The following is a 25,150-nucleotide window of genomic DNA, read 5'->3' as shown; positions in this document are numbered from 1 at the left end:
GCAGTCCAAGAATTAGGGAAATAAAAATGGAATGCAAGTAGATCTGCAGAAGGGCCCAGAGTATTGCGTAAAAGAAGGACTACTTCCATGATGAGCCTTGTCACACTGTCACACAGCCTAGACTACAAAACAACTAGTTAGCCAAATTGAAAGGGTCATGGACCACATGTATTGGCAGAGACTTTTCTTCATGTGTCATAGGCACTGAAAATGACCCATTTTTCTTCAAAAAGTCTGCAATTCATTTTACATTTAAATTTCAATTATGAACACTCTAGTCCATGGTTTTATTTTCTCTTCTATATACATGTTTCAAATGATAACCTCTTAACTTGCTTCCTGCCTCCAGTCTTCCATGCACTCCTGCATGCACAGGTGCCATAAATGCTTTTTACATCACTTTGCTCCCCTAGCCAAAAGCTGCTAATGGCACAAAGTTCTTGCCCTATCAGGCCGTTTTTTTTTTTTTTTTTTTTTTTTTTGGCTATGGTTTATCTTACAGGCTCATTTTCCCTCCCCTCTAATTCTTACCATCAAACAGTCTCCACTATTTTTTAGGATGGTCCCCTCAAGGCTCCATGACCATGCCCCATGTTATCCCACTTCTCTGGAATGCCTTCTACTCTCCCTTCATACTGGGCACTCTCCTAGTTTTTTCCCTCTTTAAAGCTTTCAGTTTCCCCTGCCTCCTCCTGTGAGTCCTGAGCTCTTATAGTACTTGTATATTTTAATTACAAACTGCCTTGTTTTGTTATTTTTGTGAGTGTTATTCCTTAATTTGTACTTATTTCTTAAATATCAACCTTCTTTCTTCTCTGTTTTAGTTCCCACTGCTATTAAAAAACAAAATAAACATAAACTGGGTAAGAGTAGTTAACAAGAGAAATTTATTTCTCACCATTCCAGAGGATGGGAAGTGCAAGATCGAAGTGCTGGCAGATTTGGTGTCTAGTGAGGGCCTGCCTTCTGTATAATAGACCGAGCCTTCTCATGTTCTTACATGGCAGAAGGGTCAAGGAAGCTCTATGGGGTCTCTTTAAAAGGGCACTAATCCCATTCATGAGGGCTTCACTCTCATGACCTAATCACCTTCCAAAGGCCACACCTCCTAATACTATCTCAGTGATAGTAATCCCAGATGTAATCCTCAGATGAGGGTTTCAACAGAGGAAATGTGAGGGGAACTAACATTCAAATCATAGCACCCTCCTTGTTGGTGGGGTTTGTATCCCTCTGCCCCCATCACAATGTCCCATACTACCTCTAATAGACTTTGGTTCATTGTAGGGGTTCAGGAAATACATGTTGGTTGTTTAGTTTCCTGAAAAGAGATACTTAATATATAAGGTGGAGTGAGAAGAGGGTTTCTGACACATCTTTTATATTAAGACTCATTTGCAATATGGTACCAAATCGCAAATGAGTCTTAATAGAGAGGTCTCTTGTGGTTGGGGTCCATTCTAATTATGTCTTCTCCATAAGAAAAGACAATCTACTAACTTAGAGCACTGTAAATATTTCTGAGGGTTTATATTTAATTCAAGATATCCGAAGGGCTTTCCCTCTTTTGTCTCAGGTTACTTCTGCTTTCCTCTATTTCTTCAGTATGATTTGAAGTTCTCTCTCTTTTTCTCTTTCATTAGAGCCCTTCTGAACCCCCACCTATCCTATTAGGCAATATTGCCTATTAGGCAATTATCCCTGAATCCTTGCCATATCAACAAGATGAACTGTGCAAAGTTTAAATGCTATAATCTTGAGGTCTTATTCTTCAGCTACTATCCTTGACCAAAAGGCACTGGGTAATTGAGCCTTTCTGGGATCCAATAAATAGAAAAAAATTTCTAGCACAGTAGTAATTAGTTGTATAAGCAAAGCAAACCTAGGAAATGACAGCTTTGGAAGTTTCCACTGTGCATATAAACAGTTGGCATAGGCAGAGTTGCTTGCAGGAAAAGAAATCTTTATAGGTCACAAATGTTGGACAGATTGGTGGCCTAGGCCAGACAATCTGTTTATCTAAGGCTGACTTACCCTTGGCACTGAGTTTCTGGATCCTGACAGTGAAAGAATAATAGGAGATTCTTAGATCATGGTTTAAGAATAATCTTGGCAAGAGGCATAATCCAATATGGTTTAGTTATAGGAGTATATTTTAAATTTTAAAACTTAGTCCAACACTTAATTTTTAAAAATTATTACTAAATCAAAGTTCCGATAAGTGACAATTGACCATTATCTTAAACCCAAACTAGAAATCTAAAAAATCCCTAAAATTCCGGAGTTAAGAGTTTGGTGTCTGCATATGTTTGCATGCTACTTTACTTTTTATTTTATGAGACCTTGAAATGCCTTACATCTTGCCACAGCCAATGATGAAAAGCCTTAAGAAATATTTTTCTGGGGATATTTCTAAGCATTTTACAAATATAGTTATTTCATTTTAACTCAAGATTTATTCCAATGCTTGATTTGTGTATGCAAACAAAACTAAACTGAGTTAAGTTTTCATTCAATAAAAAGAAAAAGTGTTCTAAAATATATTAAGGGGTTTGGAGACTTTTAGATCATTTTTGGGTTTTTTTTTTGTCACCAAGATACTAGTATTTACTAGGTTACAAATATGAAATTTTAGTATTTTGCTTCCATCTCTGGATAAGCATAGAGAATGACCAGGTACAGTGAAGTTTGACAGAAGCCAAAACAAGAACATAAGGTGAAAGAGTTCGCTAAGTTAACTGTTCAGCACTTCCACTCTGATCCTTCTTTGGTCTCTACATCTGACTTTTTGAATAATGAGGGGTAAAGAAGAGTTGGTTGGGCCTCACTACTTTAAGTGAAGGCTAATTTTCTTTTATTCACTTGAGGAGTGTTGTATTAAGTGAGTAGCATCAACACAAAAAATATTGGACATACTGCACCAAAGCCTGAACTCCAACCTAGCAAGGATGTCGCGGAAAATAATTAATGAATCCTGTAAAGGGAATAGACATATCTGATTCATATATTTACCCTATATGCTTTAATTTATAGTGGCACTAAATAAAGATTTCCTAATGAATAAATGAATAACTCATAGATAAGATGCCTTCTAAATTTCTTCTAACTCTTGAGATACCATGAAAGCAATAGATGATCTATTGATAAACAAAAATGATATAGGGGCCAACAATACATACACTTTAAAGTTGTTTCTCCGTGGAGAAAGATAAAAGATTGAATAGCTTCTTTAGGCTCCCTGCCTCAACAAGATTGTTAGATGGATTCAGACATGCTGAAGTTACCTTACATTAGCAGAGCTATGACCTCACTTCTATCTGGAATAAAACCTCTGATGATCCAGCTTTGAGAATGCCAGGGGCATTGGGTTTTGATTTGAGATCAGGTTATAACCACAGAACCCAGTGTCTGACATTGTGCCACTTGCCATTATACATTTTATCCTTCAATTCCCACAAATCAAATTTTCTTCTGGAATGTTTTCAGAGATTCATTTTTTTAAATTTCTCTATTTATAAATCACTGATGCTGAGAAAAGAAATATGCAGCATTTTAGCTACAACCACAACTATGCAGATTCACAGCATACTCAGTAACCATAAAGGATTTTTCTTTTTGCCTTGAAACTTAAATCTTTTCTAGAAGATCTTGCTATTTTTATCTTGGAATGTTTTTGCCATGTTGACTCTTTGAAGATTAACTGGGAATGCAAATAGGGTGTGGAATGGATGCTCTGTCTTATTCAGTGCTTACAATGCTTCATGGTGACTGACTTATTGCTACAGGTTTGTTATCCTTTTATCAACCAGTGTTTGAACTCCTCCCACTCTCACCCATTCATCACCCTGATAGTCCTGTCCAAAAACTATCAGGTAAAATACAATAATCACTCAAAGCCAGATGGTGCCAGTGGCAAAGCAAGCATTTCCCCTACAGTGCCTGCAATAAATAAATAAATAATACTGTTACACTTGACAATTTAATAAGTATAAATTTACCACAGCAGGACAATCCTCCCCAAATATTTAAACAATTAAAATATAAAAGGAGAAATAAATAGGCATTTTGTAGTGGTGAGCAGGACCAAATTCTTCTTTCATCACTCTTGGGAAATCCGCTGCATCACATACCTTAGACTGACAGCTAGGTTGAAAGAAATATATGGGTTACTGCTGGTTCAGATTAAGGAACAGCAATCAGGAAGGACGTGGGGGCAGGTGGAAATGGATGCATTAGCTGTAGCACGTGTTTAGCTTATTATTACTTCTGAATATAATTTAAGTGCATTCATGTATTCATTCAATAAATATTTGTTGAGTACCTGATATGTACCAGGCACTGTACTAAGTTCCAGGAAATATAAGTCACCAAAAGAGTAATGGAGCCCTCATGGAATTTACATACCACTGGTGCCAGCAGATTATAATAAGTATCTTGAGTAGATACAAGGGCTAGAGAAAATAAAATGAAAGAGAACAAAAGGGGACAGATAAAGAGTGTTAGGGTGGGGTGCCATTTTACATAGGGTAATGAGAGAACTCCTTGATAAGATGTAAACAGGTGAGTTTGAGTAGAATCCGGAAGAGGTAAGGAAGCTACTCATGTGAATATGTTGCAACAAAGTATTTTAGGCAGACAGAACAGTGAGTGCAAATCTCCCAGGCTATTGCAATAATCCAGGTGAAAAATATTAGCAGCTTGCTCCTGATTTCTGACTACAGGGTTACATCAGTAAGATTTTTCAGCGCAAGCAATAGAACCTGAAATGGATTAGGATAATATCAGAGAGCTCACAGTATTAATGGCAAGGCTAGAGAAACAGTCTCAAAAATTAGGCAGGAACCAAGTGAAAGTGGACCCAGGAAACACAGTCAAGGCAAAACCACCAACTGATTAGAGCATGGGTCTGTAGATACCATAGCCACAGATCGTGGATACCACCATCACTGAGGATAATTGGTAATTGCCATTGCATCTTTTTTTTTTTTTTAATTATCATCTTTACGTCATTCCTTGAAGATAAAAAGTGACTGAGTCTAGGTATTGAGATGTCTACATTTCAGCTCCTTGCAAATGATGAGCCTCTCTGGTTTCTAAGTAGAGGCAGCCTGAAATTTTTATTCAAACTTTATTAGCCACAACTGTAAGATAAGGCTACATCTCTGAGTTCTAAGACTGCAAGAAACAATGTATATTAGCATTAAAGAGTGTTGAGAGCATAGGACATGCAAAGTTTAAGTCAGTGGCATTAATAACTCATTTCTCAGTTAATCAATTGTATTTTCATTGAACTTCAGGTGTGTATGCATGCATTCACACAAACACACACATATACCCCTAAAATCCAGAAACCTGTCCTTTAAGAATCACCACAAAAAGCTATTTAGATATATGATTCACTTAATGTAGATAAAATATCGTCATCAACAACAGCATCAACAATAACAAGTAATAACTAACGTTAAATGCTTACTATGTGGCAGGCATAGTTATAAATATTAACATATTTAATTCTTAAAAATCTTTTGGAGTTGTGGTACTTAAGTCTTTAGATCTATGGATGTTCTGTTATTTACAAAATTTATCCCCCAAACCTCCTAGGCTTGTTGATAGTCGCATCTATACAAGAAGAAACATTAGTGTAAGCCTATACTGGGAAATATTCTTGAACAATTAGGAAAATACTACCTGAGATTAAGTAAAATTATTTAAGAGCACATTCTAGAATACAGACTTTTAAATTGACACACGTATGTCTACCACACTATACTATGAGCTAATTTAGGGTAAAGGGTGTTTCTTTTAAAAAAAAATTCTGTATTTCCAGTACCCAGCATAGTTCTTGGCTCATGGTAGATTATTAATAAATGTTTTTTGAATGAATAAAGGATTGTAATGTAATATTAGAGGAGATATTGTGTCTAAAATTGGTCTTGATGATAAAGCCTAATTGAAAAATAAGATGAGTAAGAGTCAAAAGGTGGAAAACAAAAAAATAACTTCTAAGTCTTCATTTGTAAAAGAGCCCTGTTTACTCCTGAATCACATAAATGCTGAGTTAACTTTAGAAAATTTAGGCATATGTACATCTAGAAATTGGGAGTATGGTCTTCTTTCACCCCTCTGAAAAGAGTAGCACTGACATGGGAAGAAATTCCATCTTAGCCCTTTCGAGTTGAATGGCCTTGAGCATAGAACCTACTAACATCTGCACCATGAAGGATTGGCTGTAGATCAGTGTTTCAAAATCTGCTCCCCAGGCTTCAACAGGGGGTTTCAGAGGAGACAGGAGGGAGCTGACCAGACAGATCTCTGGACCACCAAACTCTGCTTCAGCCGCAACAACATCTTTTTATGTTTTACATTCTTGGATTCTGAGAAATATTTCAATCTGGGTCAAAAAGATGCTGTGGTTAAATAAATACAAGATAAAAGAAAAACAAACTAGGTAATTCCTAAGCTCTCTTTAGCTCTACTAGTCAATGATAATTATCACCATCAGGTACAAAGACAAAGAAGGTGACAACTTTTCCTTGGGAGCTTGAATAAAAATTTAGTAGCTTTAACTGTGGACCCAGTATGTGCAAGCATTGCATAGTGCCTTGTATAATCTAAAACAGAGGAAATCTCAGGAATGAGCCTTTTAGCAGTCTCTAGGGAAACAGGAAAGCACCGTGTGTGTGTGTGTGTGTGTGTGTGTGTGTGTATGTATAATATATGCACAAAACATATAAATGCACTCTTTCTCTCTCTATATATATATAGTGTGTGTGTGTATATATATATATATGCACACCCCATGTGTGTATGTATACACACACACACATACTCCTATGTGTGTATGTACACACATACACGTGCATGCACACACATAGACAATATGAGAAAATGGGAGTTGCTAAGGAGGTTACTATAGTGAATGCCATATGGAACCAGATAGGGAATGAGGAAATGTTTAAAATGATTTTATGAAGGTGATTTTTCAACAGAATTTTTGAAGGCAGAATGTGGTTTGGTAGAATGGAGGAAAAAACATTTCAGGGCCAAGTGTGGTAGCTCTCAACTGTAATCCCAGCACTTTGGAAGGCCAAGGCAGGAGGATTGCTTGAGCCCAAGAGCTCGAGACCAGCCTGGGCAACATAGTAAAACCTCATTTAAAACAAACAAACAAACAAAAAAAAATGGAATAAAGCAAGAAAGGGATAGAGAAAGAGAAATAGAAGAAAGAATAAGGAAGGGAGGGGGAGGAAAGAAAGAAAGAAAAGAAAGAAAGAGAAAGAAAGAAAAAGAGAAAGAAAGAATTTCACGTGGAGAAAATAGTACCAGTTTTATTGTTAGGTGGTAATAAAAGCTCATACATAGGGAGAGTGCCCAGTAAACGTCATTATTCCTTAATCTAATCTCCAATTTTTTTGTGCCAACATAGACCTGACCTCTTGACCCTTCACTGGAATCCAAGGGAAACCCCTTTCTTAGTTCCAGAGAATTTGGAAGAAATTTGGTTTAATCAGAGTAACCCAGACTTGTTGGGTATTCTTGGAATGTCATATAATTACTGGCAATTTGAATTTACAGTGGGCTGACACTGCAGTGTCTCTGGGTGTACATCAATTGAGGAGTCCAGAGCCTTGAGGTGGAAATGGTTTTCCACTCTGTCAACATATAGTTTTGTTGAGAAAACAGCCTAATAGAAAAGCCTGTGAAAACTGGAAGCAAAGGAATATATGACCAGATAAGAGGAATAGCAAATGAATTATCTTCTAGAAAAGGCTCTAAGTGGTTTTACCCATGATGGTGGGTCTCTCAAAATTCTACCATATCCCACCAAATCAAGGTCTTCAATACTGAATACTTGCCTGTCTTACCTGCTTTCTTGGCAACCCAAACTACTCATGCATCTTCTTCACCTTCGACATAATTAGAAATTTTAAAGTACAATGGAAAAAAAGTGACATATTTTTTCAGCTAAAGTGTACTTCATCTTGCTTTCCTTATGATCATCCATTCTCTAAACAGAAAAATTATATTCTTTTGGTCCTTCCTAAATTTTATTTTTGAGTGAACACTATCGCAACCTACAAGTGAGATGTATTTCCAAAGTTTATTTTCCAAGTTACCAGTTTGAAACTTAGACTAACATTTCCTGAAAAAAATAAATCCAAGAGAGTGTTCAAGTTTCCCATCTAGACCCCAAAGAGATATATTTAATTTCTATGTTATTTAGCTTCACTTCAAAAAGATCTAGCTACCTAATGTTCGTGGACTATTCTTTTCCCTTGTTGATTCTCTTAAATATTCTAGCAAAGGGAACAGATTTAATTGGAGATATTTTTCCCTCACCAGAATTATAAGGGGAAGCCCATTCCTTCCCAGATCTGTCCCCCAGGAATTATATTTTGTGTGTAGGAGATATAAGTTAGGGTTGAGAAGTCATTGATTTTCTGGCCGTTTGTACTTTTATTTCCCTTTAGGAAAATCTACTAGTATTTTTCCTTTGTTTATTGGTTTGGGGATAGATACAATAACATCAGACAGATGGATACTTCCCCCATAATAAAGGGGGACAAGAAAAAATAGCAACAACTAAGTGTTATTGTACATAGTTTTTTAACTAGAGAAGAGACAGTGTACATGTAACTATAAATTATATTATTGACAAAGGGGAAGATCTAAAACCTCACCAGGATTCCTGTGGGAGGAGTATCAGAAGATACAAGCTTTAGATGTGAGGAAAGGCTAACTGTTCAGCACCAAGCTTAGGAAGCTGAATAATTGACTAAAATGATATAGCTGTATATTTTACAGTAAGTACTCATCCTTAGCCCAGATATTAAGAAATTTATAGTGTCAAGGATGGCTATCTTTCTGACTATACTAAAGTATCTCTCTATAAAATGGTGACCGTTATTTGCTGAAGCAACCAGCTGGTATCACTTGGGTGAAATCCAAGTCTGTATGGTCTTAGCTCTGTGTGAAATATCTATTAGCTGCCCAATTATGGACTGTGCCAGAAGTGAACAGTTTCCATGACTGATCATTGTAAGCTGGCCAACCTTTGCCTTAGTCCTAACCAAATTTTGCCATCTCATACTACTCACTGGACACTGGTATTTGTTCATTTTATAGGCTGCACTTATTCAACTCAAATTTAGTGAGAAACCATAGTGTGCAAAGCATTCAACTAGATCTATACATGGACATAACTCCTACCTGAAAGGAGCTCCTGGTATAGCAAAAGAGATAGACATATACATGAATACATATAATAAAGTCTATTGAATGTTGTAATACAGGTATGTACTAGACATAAGACACAAAACGAAGAATAATTGTATTAGGCTGGAGGATCACAGAGTCTCCATAAAGAAGAAAATAACTGTAGCCATGTATTTCCTGTTTATTATCACGGAAATAACAGGAAATGTGTCATGTAGAAAAGGAGAGGAAGGAAGACTACAGACAAAAGGAACAGTGTTTAGAAAAGGAGAAAGGATGAAATAATATGGGCCATTCCATGAAATAACACAACTGCAATAGAGTCTGGGATGTGAAGGGGGTGGGTTTTAAAGCTTGAAGAGATAGGCAGTGACCAGAATATTGAAAAGTAAATACTTAAAAAAAAAATCAGATTGAGAGCATCCCAAAAAGATTAAAAAAAAAAAAAAGTGTGATGTGTTAGAGAGTGACTTGGACACCACTCAGATGGAAAGGCTTCTCAAGTAAAGAGCCAGAGAAAGAGTATTCTGTGCACAGGGAGCAACACATGCAAAGGCCTTGAAGTGTGAACATGTTTTATGTGTTTTAAAAACTAAAAAGAGGCCAACAGACTTGGTGACCAAGAGGCCCATGGTTGTTAAGCAGAAACTAAAAAAGAAGGCAAAGCCTGGATAATGTAGGATTTCTTAGGCCTTGTATTAAGTTTGGTTTTGATTCTAAGTGGAATGGGATGCTATCAAAGATTTTTAAATAGGGGACATACACAATCTTATGGACACTTTTCAAAAGACCACTCTGCTGCTGAGGGAAGGATTGTAAAGGGTTGAGGGTAGAAGAAGGTGATTATAGGGGGAGAGTATTGCATTAGTCTCCATGAAAAATGGCTGGGTTAGAGCTGACTGGAGATGGAGTGGATAGAGTCAAGACATATTTCTTTCTTTTGTTTATTTATATTTTTACTATGCCCTCATAGTATGAGGCATATTTTTGAGAGGAGAAAATATGCCTCCTCTCATAATATGAGAGGCATATGAATGACATATTTTTGAGAGGAGGAAAGAAAGGAAGGAATGAAAAGGTTTTTTATTTGTTTGGTTTTTACTTATAGAAACCAGAGAAAGAACAGTAGCATCCAATGAAAAAAAGAAGATATAAGGGTTCTGTTTCTGAATTACATGACTGGATAAGAAAGGGGAAGAGATTTGGGAACAAGACATGGTGACTTACTTTTAAGACCTGTTGAGATTGGGGTTCCTGCAGGTCAGCAAAATATTTCCAGTAGACAGTAAGATACAAAGCTCTAGAGCCGAGGAAGTAGGTTTGGATGGAGAGCCTGGAGAATTTGAGATTCGCTAGTCCAAGTGAGACTTATGGGCACAAATTAGATTATTCATGGAACTTGTGTTGAGTAAGAACATGCAAGTATAAGGACAAAACACTGAATAACACCAACTTTTCAGAGGTTGGTAGAAAAGAGAAGCCAAGATGGGAAAAAAGTGCAACCAAAGGTGTAGGTGGGAAAAGCCAGCAGAATCAAGTGTTATGAAAGCCAAGAAAATAAAGAGATTCAAGAAGCAAGGTATGTTTCATGATGTCAAATGTCCCAGAGAGGTAATGCAAGATAGTTCCACCTGTCTTTCTGAGAAATTATTTGGCTTGTACATTCCCTTAGAGTCTAATACAGAGCTTATCACAGAGTAGATACAATATGTGTTTCTTGAGTCATGCACTGTACTGGATATCTTACCCTTAAAGAGTTTGCAAACTACTTGGGAGAATCAGGTACATAAAAACGCAAACGGATGGTTAAGGCTCTGTTTGATGAATGCCAAAGCAAGGGGACAGGTAGTATGTGGTGCAAAAGATCTAAGAGGCAGAACAGGTCATGGAGAACTGTGTTAGTCAGGAAAGCCCTCACAAATGAGATAAGTCTTGATTCAGGGCCCAGAGTTTAGGCGAGATTGAGCTAGGCCCAAAAGGGGACTTTTCAAGTAGTGGCAGTAACAACGAACAAAAGTATAGGAAACTTAATACTTAAATGTATACTAAGCCTGGGTGGGACAGAATATCCAAGTAAAAGAGGCATTTTGCTATAGAACATGTTTGTTAAAAGTTGGAAAGCCTTAGAGATGATTTCATTCAATACTTACGTTTTACGTAAAAGGAAATGACAACTGAGAGAGACTAAATTTATTTAAATTCACAAGCCTAGTCAGTGCCAGAGCCACTAGGAGATAAGACAAGAGTAGGAAATTGGTAATAGATCCTAAGGAGCCTTGAAACACAACCATAAGTAAATAAATTAGAATTAACCTTGTAAACAAAGAGAAACCATTGAAATTTGGGGAAAGCAGGGATTAAACGTAAGATTAGCCAGCAGCAATATGTAGAGAATTGTGGTAACTGTCCAGCCTTTTTTCACCTGGAGTTTCTCATCTGAACCACAGAACACGAAAATGAGTGACTATTTTCTCTTCTTCTAAGGATGGTATATAACAGGTACCCATCTAGATGCACAAGAGAGGGATTAACTCATTACATACATATGGACATTAGGGCCTTAGGGCTTTAAGGGTTGGGTTTGGCTCTCTTCTGGAATGCTGGTTAAGAAAGGCTGGCAGAAGATGAAAAGAGCATATGTGAAATACATTACAAAATGAATTTGGTAACTGATAGTATGACTTTTATAAGAGAAGGAGAGTAATCAATTATTTCTGTTATGAGCTGGGAAACTGAGAATGTGCTGGGATCTCTAAAAGATATTGTTAAGAGTAGGGGAGTATAAAGTCTAATTTGCAAAGAAGATAATTAGTTCAACATGACACTTTTTGAGGGAACCACAAAAAGTAAAAGGAAAAATAATATTTTTAATATTTGGAGACCTTGAACAATGGAAAGTTAATTTTCCTATTGGTATTCTTATGGTTTGATTCTTTACAGATGGAGTTTTACTATATACCCAAGTTAAGCAAAAGTAACAATTTTGGTAAGATATGATTAATAAAATAGACTTAAGTGTGTACACAAACCAATCAGTCTCCAATGACACGGGAATGATAATGCAGGAGAACGGTAGAAGCTTGCAGGAAAACAGTTCATTGCTGAAAGATTTGGTCTAGCATAAGATATGGCAACAACCATGACAACAAAATTGGCAGTCCTCTTTTTAGCTAAGAATCAATAGTTTCGTTCCACTAAGTGAAGATAAAAACTGAATTGGGTCCTAAGTTTGGTTATGCATATTTAAGCATACTAGTGCTCACACTTATTTATTTATTTTTTTTCATACCTAGTCCTGCAGAATACTTCTTGGATTCTTTTCTGAATACTGTTTATCTTGGGCTTATTGTGTTTTCCAGATGATGTTCAGAAGTGAGGTCTGAGCCATCTGTGGTCATTAATGATCCCATGACAGTTTTTACTAGAAGGTTATGGCCCAATTCCAAACTGAGTAATTTTATTTTATAACTCTAGTCTCCTTCTCCCTTTTCAATTATAGAAATCCTCATTTCCTCCTCCATACTGGTTTCACTCAAGAGGTGTAAGGTACAAAGTTTAAGATGGAAGAAAGAATGTGTAAGCAAGGAAGTCTTGTCCTTAGGTTTTCTATACAGTTCTCCAGTTAATTGTCCATCATTATGGATGCACAAATCTGGCTGAGTTATCAAAAAACTATCACCTTGCATCTTTCAACCAAAGGCAATCAAAGCCCTGAGGCACACTGAATTAAGAGGATTATCGTGAAAGACTTTTTCAAATGAATATTTAATACCAACCTGAGTTCTCCAGAGTAACTTTCCCAGGTGATGGAGAAAACAATTTCCTTCTCTTTCATTAGGATAAACAAGTCCTTGAGAGTTAAGGAAATATTGCAGATGTTGCATTTCAGGAAAAAAAATGATGTTTGAATAGATCAAACTCCCAGTTTGGATTTTACTGAAGAAAGAATTGGTGTTTTTTAAGTAAGACAATATCATTCTCCCTTATGAAGTCTGTTATTCCTTCCCGCCTCTCAAATAAAATAATACTTTTCAAAATTGATTTAAGGATCGAAATGCAATGTCCATGCAAAATATAACTCAATGCTTATTCCTTTCCCCACTGGAATGTCAGTAAGAGTCTGGACAACCAAAGTGGGCTACCCTCAGTACAACATGGACCTATAAATCTAACTGCAAGTTAATTATTTGGAAACTGGGGAATTTTTATTTTTTATTTATTTATTTATTTTGAGACGGAGTCTCGCTCTGTCGCCCAGGCTGGAGTGCGGTGGTGTGATCACAGCTCACTGCAGCCTATACCTCCTAGGCTGAAGAGATCCTTCCTCATCAGCCTTCAGAGTAGTTGGGACTACAGGTATGCACCACCACACCCAGCTAATTTTTTTATTTTTTGTAGAAACAAGGTCTCACTATGTTTCCCAGGCTGGTCTTGAACTCCTGAGTAATCTTCCAGCTTCAGCCTCCCGAATTTCTGGGATTACAAGCATGAGCCACCATATCCAGTCAATTTTTTTCTTTCTTTCCTTTTTAGGTAAATAATGAGACAATTGCCTCTATCAAAATTTGTGTAGACCTGTAGAATAAATCCCTTGGAAACAGCTATTATAGGAACTAGTTTGGCCATTAAGAGGAATTTAATTCTCAGCTTATATTCCAAGCAGGTAAATTGGTTCCGGAATCAAAGCAAAGTAAGAATAGGAAGAGGATATGCATCCTCACAGGTTCCAGTCAAGCCTAGTTATGCTGACTAAGAAGTTCTGCAGCCACTTAAGAAAAGCAACCAATTTCTGAGTTTGCTTAACCTTTGGAGATCATTTTGTCTATTTTTTTTCTTTGCTTCATCTAGCTCTTTTATCTAGTCATTAATGAAAGGATATTAGGGTCTTCCCAACTTGCATTTAAAAATAACATTTTTGAATATTATTGGAACTGGAATTATAAATAATGGATGTAAGGCTAATTACCAATATTCCACATTTAGAGCAAATATTTTACAAAGTGCCAATTTGCTAAAAATAGATAAATGTGGTTATTATTGCTGGAATTAATTCAAGAACGTTCAAAATGAGATGACTAATGTCAAGGAGTAGCATTTCGGTAATATAAATCCAATTGAGCTGTTTTACACCCATTATTGTCCAATCTTTTTGCAGGAACTAGATCTTACAACCTGAAAAAGAGATGTTAGAGCGAAGCTATACCATTCCAAATTAGCAAGAATATATGGTAGCTAGTATTGCTCCTAGACAGGTGGCACCTGCCAGAGGTAAGCCTCAGGAGGATGGTGAAAACCCAGTGTCTGTCATCTCCACACTGAAACCAGTATGGAGATTTGCTCTGACCTTTCTTTTTTAGGTGTATAAGCTCATAGGTTCAGTTATCTGTGTGGTTACTACTTCCTTTTAGAGACATCAGTGATAATAACCCTACCAATAATATGTAATACAGACAAAATTGAAAATAACCAAAAGGAAAAATGAATAGTCCACCACATTTGAGATAAGTTCCTCCTGACTCGGGTAGCTAACCCACATGTGGACTATGTGGACATATAGGTATATATGCAGGAGACTAATTCTCAACCAACTTACCCTCTCACTAGATTTACAAGTGTGGGCTTACCAAAATTGTCTCTAACCTATGTCACCCAGCCCTTTTTCCAGTCAGAGATATTGGCCCTGTGGCAGTTGCTAGGTGACCCAAGCAGGACCAATAAAATTCATTCATCCTCATTCTCTCTCTCTCTGTCTCTCTCCCTCTGTCTGTCTCTCTCTTTGTCTGTCTCTCTCTTATCTCTTTCTCTCTCATCATTTAAAATTTGAATTGTACCTGGGATTATTAATAACTGAGTCTTTTTTGATGCAGAGCCCCAGAAAGAGTTTATGAATTCCTGTTATTGAAATTCTACTGTAGTTCCCATAGGCTTCATTGTTCAACTTACTAATTTCATATGATCGCTACTTTTTTTTTCTAATAAATTCCTTTTATAGACTCTTAAAGTTGGTTTTGGATACTTGTTCCCAATCAAAAAACCCATATATAATAGAAGTGGTGTGTTCTGAGGCAGAAGAAGAAAAAACAGGGAGAAAGGGATGTGGCTAGAGTGAAAGATTAAAGGTGATACTCACCATTAACCAACTATAAATATAATTTAAAAAATCATTATTTCCTTCTGGACACCAGTTTATGTTCAAATTTCTAGCTAACACACCTTTCTATTGCAGTCTACATGAGCCCTTTGTATAAAAGTATTTTGGCAAAATATGTACGATACTAATTTTTTTATGCTAAACTTTTGGCTTCTAGGAAAAATAGGATTTCTTAGAACTAATTTGATCCAGTTATTATACTTTAAAGTATTTCTAAATGTTATCCATATGTTTAAAAACTCAGTTTCTTTGGTTTGTAGAATTCTGTGCTTATAGGAAAATCTGATAAATTTTGTTGTTTTAAATTGGTAATTTATCCCAGTCATACCCAGGGACACAGAAGAACTATAATGTCCTTTGTGGACATCTTGAGGGCTCAAAAGATTATGGCATTTAGAGTTGAGTCTGGAAAGGTTTAGGATTACATATCACCTCTCTAATCAAGGTTTATTCCTGTTGTATTGAGGAGCCCTGAAGTCAAGTTGTGGAAATGGTGATCAAGTGATCATCTTTGAAATGCGCTTCCCCCAACCAAACTGTATCTACATTTTCAGTCTCCCAACCAGCCCTGCATTTTCTCTCCACTCTTCTGCCTGACTGGGCCCTCATGTGATGGATGTGAGCACAGCATGCCTGGCCATCTTAGTGCTGAGAACCCAGTTTGGAGGTGAAGTGGGGGTGGGTATAGAGGGGGAGGCAGCAAACTTAGCAAATGGAGAAGAAAAGAGATCTAAATGTGAGGAAAAGACTAAAACAGAAAAAGATAAAAAGAAAAACAGTGGGTATTTCTAATGCATTTGAAGTGATCCTTGGGTCTTATAACACTTTGAATATTGGCTTATCTAAATTCTGTCACTGAAGTTTTCAAAGGAAATAATAAAGAGATACTATGTTCCCATCCATTAGCATGGTTAATATTTACTCTGAGCCAGGCACGGTGGCTCATGCCTGTAATCCCAACATTTTGAGAGGCCGAGGTGGGTGGATCACTTGAGCTAAGGAGTTCAAGACCAGCCTGGGCAACACGGTGAAACCTTGTCTCTACTAAAAATACAAAAGTGAGCCAGGCATGGTGGCATGCAACTGTAGTCCCAGCTACTTGAGAGGCTGAGACAGGAGAATTGCTTGAACCTGGGAGGCGGAGGTTGCAGTGAGTCGAGATCACACCACTGCACTCCAGTCTGGATGACAGCAAGACTCCATCTCAAAAAAAAAAAAAAAAAAAAAAAAAAAAAATTTACTCTGTAGAGTATGGGAATCAGGTGGAAATGGGGAATGTGTGTATTCTATACAGAGAGCAAGAGTACTTCTTGTTTGCTTAGAGCCATGAATACTTTAGTGCTCGATCTATGAAATTCCTTAATTAATAATACTTACATTTCAAAAACACATTGTTTGCAAAACACTTATTGTTATCTCTTTATTTGAGACTCACACCAACCTAATTTTTAAAAAAAAGGTAAGACAGGATTTGGAGGTTCTTTTTATGTACCCACTACACAGATGAATAGACTAGGCTCAGAAAGGTTAAATTACTTACCCAACATCACATGACAAGCAATTGGCAGAACCAGGTCTAGAACCCAGGGAAAGGGTTTATTCCACTACAAAGACATGAAACAGGACATTAAACAAACAACATCTAAGAAAATAAGATCTGTAAATAATTAAGGATAGGAAATCTGGAAGATCACATTCCCATGCTAAACCTGAATGAAATGACTGAAAGTGTGTCTCTCTGATCTAAGCAGACAGGAGAGGGAATTGAATTTTGACTACATCCACCTTGTGAGGGGGACCAATAGAGCTGAGCCTGCATTTACACAAAGCCCGCGCTGAATAAGTAATCAGAAATGGTCGTCTGTCCCAAAACATCTCCCCTAATGACCCATCATGATGCTCCCTCCCTTCCTACATTTATTACTTCAACAAATATTTATTGAGAATCTAAAATGTGCCAGACATAGCTTAAAATACCTGTTTTGTCTATAAATACTTTTTAGAAAGTTTGAAGAAACACACTTTTTCTTAACGTTCTCCTTCCGTAGCCTCACCCACTAAACACTAGCATGAACTGGTATTACTTAATCAGAAAAACTCTACCTGGGTCTGACAGGAGAAAATAATAGAAAAACTCAATGCCAAAGAGATTGGGAGCAGTAAGCAAGATATCAAGTGAGGGTATGGCAATTGACAAATACTGCTGAACCTTACCAGTTGAAGACAAACTTCACTTACAAATTATTTAGTCTTTCTGCTGTTCTCAAGGACATGCCAATTCAGTCAGAGAAAATACACTGCTTAGCGTCTGGCAAGAGTGTTCTCATGGAAAACAGTGGTTGCAATTTGTTCCATGCTGGGCACGATAGGCCTACTTCAGAACTCAAGTCCCTTCAGTCTATATAAACCTAAGAAAAATCCAATTCATCTGACATTAACATTCATTTAACAGTCATTTGAGGGACTACTTACCATTCACCCTCCCTATACCTCCAATCATGATTTCTCTTTGTGAAATATTATTACGTGTATAGTTCACAGGGAAGAAAAGAAATCCAAATGAAGGTAAAATTAATTTTTGAGCACACACACCTAAGCACAGGCCAGCACTACATGCATTTAAAGAAAAAAATATTGCTACTCTTAGTTGATTTATTCCATGGATCACACAGATTGATTTACGGTCTATTTGTAATAGTTGTGAAGCAAAGCAGTGAGTGCAAGCACTTGGAGCCTCAAAGGAAGGGCACGTGAAGATCCAGGGTTGTGGTAACCAGAGAGGGTGGGGCTGTAATGCTGGTTGTTGGATGAGGAGGACATGGAGGGGAGATAGTGCCAGCTATGAGAGTTCAGAGAAATACAGTCTATAAATGGGTTCATTTTGTGGCTGCTTTTATTAAAAACTGATGGCTCTCATGTCTATAAGTGAATAACAAGAATCACTGATGATCAGTTCCACTTTAAAATTTCATGCCAAGACATTTTTTAAAAAATCTCCTAGTGATTCTATCCATTTAGATATGCTACAGCCTGTGAAAAGACTATAAACCTGGTTCCATATTTATTTAGCAAACAGATTATTCAAGGTTAACATGAGTTATTTTATGTACCAAGTATTATGGTAGAGATAAAACAAGAATTATGTTTTCATCCTTTTCCCCAAGAAGCTCACAGTGTGGACACCAGTATGTGAAAAAATAAATGTCAAATAGTGCAATAAGTGATAATAGAGATAGTACAAAATACAGCACAGGCAAAAAGAAGGTAGAAGAAAACTTAATTAGGAAGGTTAAGAATGGCTTCAAAGAGCTAACTCTTGCAGGGAAAGTGGGAATATTTCAGGCTGAGAGGAAGGGTAACGTGGGCAGAGAGTGGAGTACAAGCGAAGGCACCAAGGCCTGAAATCTTGGCATGGTGTCATCAGGTAAAAAAAAAAAAGCAGGGAGGTTGTTGGAGTTTGGCACTAGAAAAGCAGGCAAAACTAGCTTATGTCGTTCATGCTGAAGAGTTTATATTTTAACAAAGAAAATAACAAAACCAGATTTGCATTTTGTAAAGATACCTGTGGTGTTATTTGCAAGGTAAACTAAAGAACAATGTGGTGGTAGAACTCCACATAGAAAGTTACTGCTTTTGTCCAGATGAGTAGTCATAAAATGTCTGAGCCAGGTTATTTATATAAACAGGGTAGAAAAGCAGAGGATTTATTCAATCTTTTAAACAAGAATCAAAGAATCAAAGGATTTAGAAACTGGATATGCGAGTTGAAATAAAACACATTCAGGATTACTCTCAGGTTCCTAGAGCTCTGAGGCTGGATGGACAGTATCAGAGCAATAAGTGTAGGGAGGCAGATCAAGTGTGATACACAACAGAAGACACTGAGTTGGGTTTTGTACCTAACAAACTTGAGTGTCTCTGAAATGAATCACTTAGACCAAGATAACTATGGATCAGAAGCTGAAAACAGACATCTGATCTACAGATCTGGAAATCACGCAGGTAGCTAAAGATTTGGACGTGGATGACCTGATGAGATCACCTAGGATTAGTGAGTCAAACGAGAAGAATGGAATGAATGAAGATTATGATCCAGGAGATCATAGATTTGGGGAGGTGGGTGAAGAGAGCAAGAGAAGCCTATTAAGAGACTGAGCAGGGTCTTATCTGAGAGGGAGAATAAGGAGAGCTATTAATATCATGCAGACCCAGTAAGGGGACAGTTTCAGGAACAGGGATTGACAACAACACAAAATGCCAAAGAGACATCAAATAAGATGTAAAATGAAGGGTCACTGGATGTCGCACCCTTTCAGAATATGTTTTTCAGTGAAATTATGAAAACCAAAGCCAAATTAAACTAGATGGAATAGTGAATGAGGAGTGAAGAAGAGGAGAAAATGAGGGTGGAGAGTACTTGGAACTTTGTTCTAAAGGGAGAGTGAGACAGAGAACTATAGAGATGGGGACATAGAGTCAGGAGAGGATCTTTTAAGATAGATGAGGCAAAAGCATATTCATAGGCTGTAAGGAAAGGAGACAGTGCAGCACAAGAAAATGAAATCTCAAGAAAGAGCAGGGCATGAGGGAGTGGAGTTCTGGGGAAAACACGGGGGGAGGAGCAAGAGCACAAGCAGAAGGCTCAACTAAGACTAGAAGGAACTCATCTCTAACAGGGAAAGGTAGACACAGCAGGCACTAGATCATCCTGCAGAACTGGGGTCTCTAAGACAAGCCTCAAATTGCAAAACTTGGGGAGAATAAAAATTTCTTATATTGATCTTTATTTTCACATCAAGTATGTTTAAGCCCTACAAAAATTCTTAAGGTAAGCAAAGTGTTCATTTGTGCGTGGTTTTTGGTTTTTACTCTTCATTCTACAGAAGGAAACTGAAGCCCAAGGTGATGTGATTCATTCAAGATCACAGTCAGTAAGTGGCCTGCACTAAGGACTCACAGTATAATAATCTTCCCAACACTTCTGAAACTGTTATGAAGATTTAATTACAAAGGTACAAAAGCCACCTGACCACACTTCAGAAATTCAAAAGGGAGAATTCCCGCATGAAATCACTTCTTTGGTTTGCAACAGCCACTGCTTGGTTGCCCTAATGCCTTTATTAATACTAATAGGGAAGTGAATAGTTAAATGCTGCTGTACCCTCTCTTGAAATGACCTGGTTATACGCATTCTTTGAACTATTAATAGAGGAAGACATGTCTTACTTTATCAGTATGATTGGTTAATATATATGCTCTATTCTTGCCTGAAAGAACCCCAGTACCCCTCCTTATGGGGCCAGGTAAAAGTCTGAAGTCTGTGGATTAATTCAGCCCCAGGCATAACACTGGCAATTTCACTATGACAGAGGCAAAGGAGACCCCAAGCCACTCTCCCTCTCAGTGAACAGGAGTACTGCCCTTTAGCATGAAACATCAAAGGAGGTTTCTGTAGTTTTGCCAGCTCAGCAAGAAAGAAAATTAACTCTGCATTTTCTTATTCCAGTTGCCTCAGCATGGGTTGGTAGGGGAGGGGGTGGGGAAGAGAGTTACACAGACTCTGTCAGCAGGAGAGATCAGGGCTCATTGTGTATGCGCCCTGGCATGGGTTAGAAGGAATTATAGAGTCACCAGAAATAAACACTTTCTAGACTCACCATGAATTTTCTAAGGTTCTCTGCAAGTCCAGATAATTTGGCAAAAAAAAAAAAAAAAAAAAAAAAAGAAAAAAGAAAGAAAGAAAGAAAATGCCCTTGAAATATTTTTTCTGTTTAAATTTGGAAACCTGTGGTGAAAATCACTATTAAAAAAAAAAAAAAGAACGAGAAGCTTCAATTATATTAAGTAAAATGGCTCAGCTTAATTAATTCACTAAGTCCCTGGGTGACACTGGGTGTGGCTCAGAGAGATTTGGGAGAAATCCAATTTATCACTAGGAAGAATCGTCTGCACCAAGAAGCAAGGCAGCATCCTTCCACACCTTTCCAACACTGCAAGGAAAAGGCAGAGAGGTCGGAATTCTAAGCCACAGATCACACTCTCAGAGAAAAGATTTATTTGTTGCATGAGGAAAAAAGCAGATATTGGCATGGATGGGGGGCTGGGGAGTAGAGGGACTGCTTGCATGAAATTCTTTACACTTCAATTACAAACTAAAGTCATTATTTTTCAACAAAAGAAACACCTCATAGTTTTCTTGCTTTGTAGACATAAATCACACCTTGCCAAGTTTTTAATCATCTGCAATACACATGGCAATTAAGCTATTTAAAGTAAGCCCCAAGATATTTGAAAATCATAAGGAAATACAATCTTAGGGATTATTTTATTTTATTCCTCCTTTGCCCACTCCTTTACCATATTCTCATCTCTACCCCACTCTCATTCTCTTCTTCCTGCTATAATAATCTATAGTGATAACTAATGGCTAATAGAGATCATTTATGCTTTCTTCTCACCCACTGGCAATGTATTCCAACTTAGAAATCCAAGGTTGCTTCTTTATGCCGCTCAAGTGGAAGAGGAAGGAAGTGCAAGCCCTTCAGCCCTCCTCCCACGTTTCTGCTGGATTTTATGGGTGTGGCAGAGCTTAGACCTTTGCAGGTTTTTGCCCTTGTTTTATTCCATGTTAAGTACTAAGATGATGAATAGATGACAGCAGAAGGATGGACACCACTGGATTTTGTCATAAATGATACAGAATTTCATCCACAAGCAGGCAACCTGCGTGAGACTTAAGTACTCATGCTACATAAATGCCAGTCAGTGTAATGTGAGCCCACGCCCTGAATACACCATTTCCTTTAGTCTGATTGAATGGTATCCTAAATACTGGCTAATGTGAGTGATACACAACAGTGGTATATAAGAGACATGACCATTTCACACAGAAGTACACATTTATAAAATGCATGAGCAAAGTAGGACAATTTTTATACCTTTAATTTTCTCTTGAATATAAATGATGCTAAAACACAGGGAGGCATGTGGAAACCACTTACACATGCAACTGTAGCATATGAAGTATGTGGATGCTGTATACATTTACATGCGAATTTCTACAACTCTAAACACACAATTTCAGCTTCATCACTTTGCACATCAGAGTGAATGCTTGGGGCTATTGGTGAGATAGAGCCCCAGGGAAGGCAGCTGTCTTCATTTTGGGAAGGGGATTCCTTTAGCCCTAATTCCTTTTCTAAAAATCATACATGATTTCCTTTATTAAAGGAGTTGTATGTATGCATGTGTACACATAGAGTGGGAACAAATTATGAACCTGAATATTTTTCTTTCCAAAATTAAAGCTTTTTAAGTGGATGGCTTTGGCTTACTTAGTGCTCCACCTTCCTAAATTTTATTTCCCCAGCTCACCAGTGAAATAACCTCAGGACTTTTCTTTGACAGTGTTCTTAACCCAGACACCTGTATTTATTACATTTATATATTAAAATGAAGGAGGACACGGAGAGAAAATGCCCTGGTTTGATAAAATGAGCCAATGGAAGCATCAATCTCTGTAACCATAGGGCAGTTTCAGGAGATGCTGAAAATACTGCCCCCAACTCAATCCCCCACTATCCGACTTTTCCCCTCAAATAGCCCCACACAATCCAGAATGTCTGCTTATTTATTTATTTATTTATTTATTTATTTATTTATTTATTTATGCCAAACCTCTACTCCCACTGCTCTGACATTCTGCTTCAGTCTCCCTTCCTCTTCCTGCTCCTTCTCCTTCATCCTCACTCCCCACCCTTCCTTCCAGGGCGCTGGCTAAATGTGCTAAGCTGGCAGGCTGTTTCTTCTCCACTCTCTTCCACCCCCTTCGGATTCAGGGAGTGTATTACAAATTGCCCAATTTCCAATACCTGCACTGGAAATTATACCCAAATTCCATCTCTTGCACCCCACCCCTAAGGCAATCAGTCCCCACCGCCACCACAGTCAAGCACACGCACACACTCACCCGTATCCCACACCCATTTTTCTCCTTAACCTTTGCCAAAATCACTCAAATGCATTCCAACAAATGTTTGAAAGCTTCTTTTGGAGACTGCCATGGCATGGTCGGTTGCTGCGGAATACCACACTCTTCATTCCTTCCCACTCTCACCCCAATCAAGTTTCTAAAATGTCTTTCAAGAAACAAGCGAGCAATTGGAAATGGCTGTAAAACCTGGGCAGTGGGGGAGGGAAGGAGGGGCTCTGATTCTTGCTAATATTGGATGTGTCCCTCTTCCTGATGAAAATGAGTCACCATACTTATTATCCAGGATGTTAGCCTGTCTCTGGTCACTGACAATCCCAGGAAAGAAGCAAGGGAAAGGGAGAAGAGAAAAGACCTGGTTTCCAACAGGTAATACCCGGCTGTCTTTCCCATCCCATCGGAGCTCCTAGGGGCGTGGTCCACCCTCTCCTCCGACCAGCTGGTGCACAATCGGTTGCTGATCTTAGGAAGGGGATTTTCCCCTTCTGCATGGCCAATTTCTCCCCCAGCCCCAGTGGTCTTAGCTTCTCTTAAAAAAAAAAAATCTATCAAATCACAGTTTCATTCATTCATTGAAAAATAAATATTAAATAAATAAGACCTGCACATTTTTCCATAAATACCTGCGCCCCTTCGAAGCTCACGCATGTACGAAATAAGGCATCTTCCGCAGCACATGTGAGAAAATTGTATGACAGAGGCAATACTCAGTTCTGAATATTATTTCCTCAACCCTGCTTTTTGCAAATAATATAAAGAATTGCCTCCCCATCTTGTAGGTAGAGCCCACATCATCTCCCCCACACCCCTTTCTACCTCCACACCCTCAAGACCAGAGACCTCAAATGCTGAGCATTCACTAATAAGCAAAAAAAAAAAAAAAAAAAAAAAAAAAATTATTTCTAGCCAAACAGACATGTTTTTTCTACCCTCACCCTAATTAGTAGCAGCATTCCAAAACCAGAGCATGAAAGACAGAAAAGAAGAAAAGCTGGGATGCAACCATCGGTTACCATATGCTAAGGAAGCGCGAGCACCATGGCCAGAGCAGAAGCAGTAAAAAAATTGTTTGCCTTTACAGGGAAATACTGTACTCTGGTTATTTCACAACAGCAAGAAGTAAAAAATCTTTAGCTCTACCTGTTTGGTTCTTCTCATACAGCACAGCATGGTTGTCTCGTCCCTTGCCTTCTTCCTGCCTTCTCTCCTTTCCTTCTCTCTCTTTCTTATTCCCCCCCTCTCCACCTCTTTTCTGCTCGCTTGCTCACTCGCTCTCTCGCGCTAGCGCGCTCTCTCTCCCTCCCTCCCTCTCTCTCCCTCACACACACCAGGGCAGTTAGCAGCAACTGTAAGGTCCACAGCTATTGCTCATCGCACATGCTCGCTCCCTCTCTCTAGCGCTCTCTCTCTCTCTCTCTCTGGTGCTCTCTCTCCGCTGTCCTATCTTCTCTTCCCTTCCCTCTCTTCTCCTTTTTTCTCCTTCCCCCCAATATCTATCTATCTGTCGTTTTCTTCCCTCTCTCTCCGTCTCTTTCTCGGAATTGTTCGCTAGCCTTCAGTGACTAATCACTTCCCCCAGCCCCTACCCCCATTCTAGACAGTCGCCCCCTCCCAGTCCCCTGCCAGCCTCATGAATATTTAAACACCTCCAATCTGGACCCAATTACCCACCGACTTTTCCACTGCATTGAGAGGGTAATGGGGTGGGGGCAGAGAAGGATATTCCAGTCAATCCAGGAGATATGATAGAGCATGCTTTAGGGAAGAGGGGCTTGAGGAATCCTTGTATTTCT

The 25,150-nt window shown here is 38.2% G+C and overlaps 1 protein-coding gene across 1 annotated transcript in view; it reads right to left on the bottom strand.

Annotated features, from left to right (window-relative positions):
• GAP43 (growth associated protein 43) overlaps nt 1-24,891 on the bottom strand; it is a 97,551-nt gene extending 72,660 nt beyond the window's left edge. The window contains exon 1 of the mRNA XM_054483583.2: nt 24,498-24,891. Coding sequence (XP_054339558.1) covers nt 24,498-24,527 — 30 coding nt within the window. The 5' untranslated portion in view covers nt 24,528-24,891. The remainder of the gene's footprint in view (nt 1-24,497) is intronic.
• Nucleotides 24,892-25,150: the final 259 nt, after the last annotated feature.

The sequence above is a fragment of the Pongo pygmaeus genome, chromosome 2 (assembly GCF_028885625.2).
Source record: "Pongo pygmaeus isolate AG05252 chromosome 2, NHGRI_mPonPyg2-v2.0_pri, whole genome shotgun sequence".
Taxonomy (NCBI): domain Eukaryota; kingdom Metazoa; phylum Chordata; class Mammalia; order Primates; family Hominidae; genus Pongo; species Pongo pygmaeus.
This window is presented reverse-complemented; position numbering and strand designations above follow the sequence as displayed.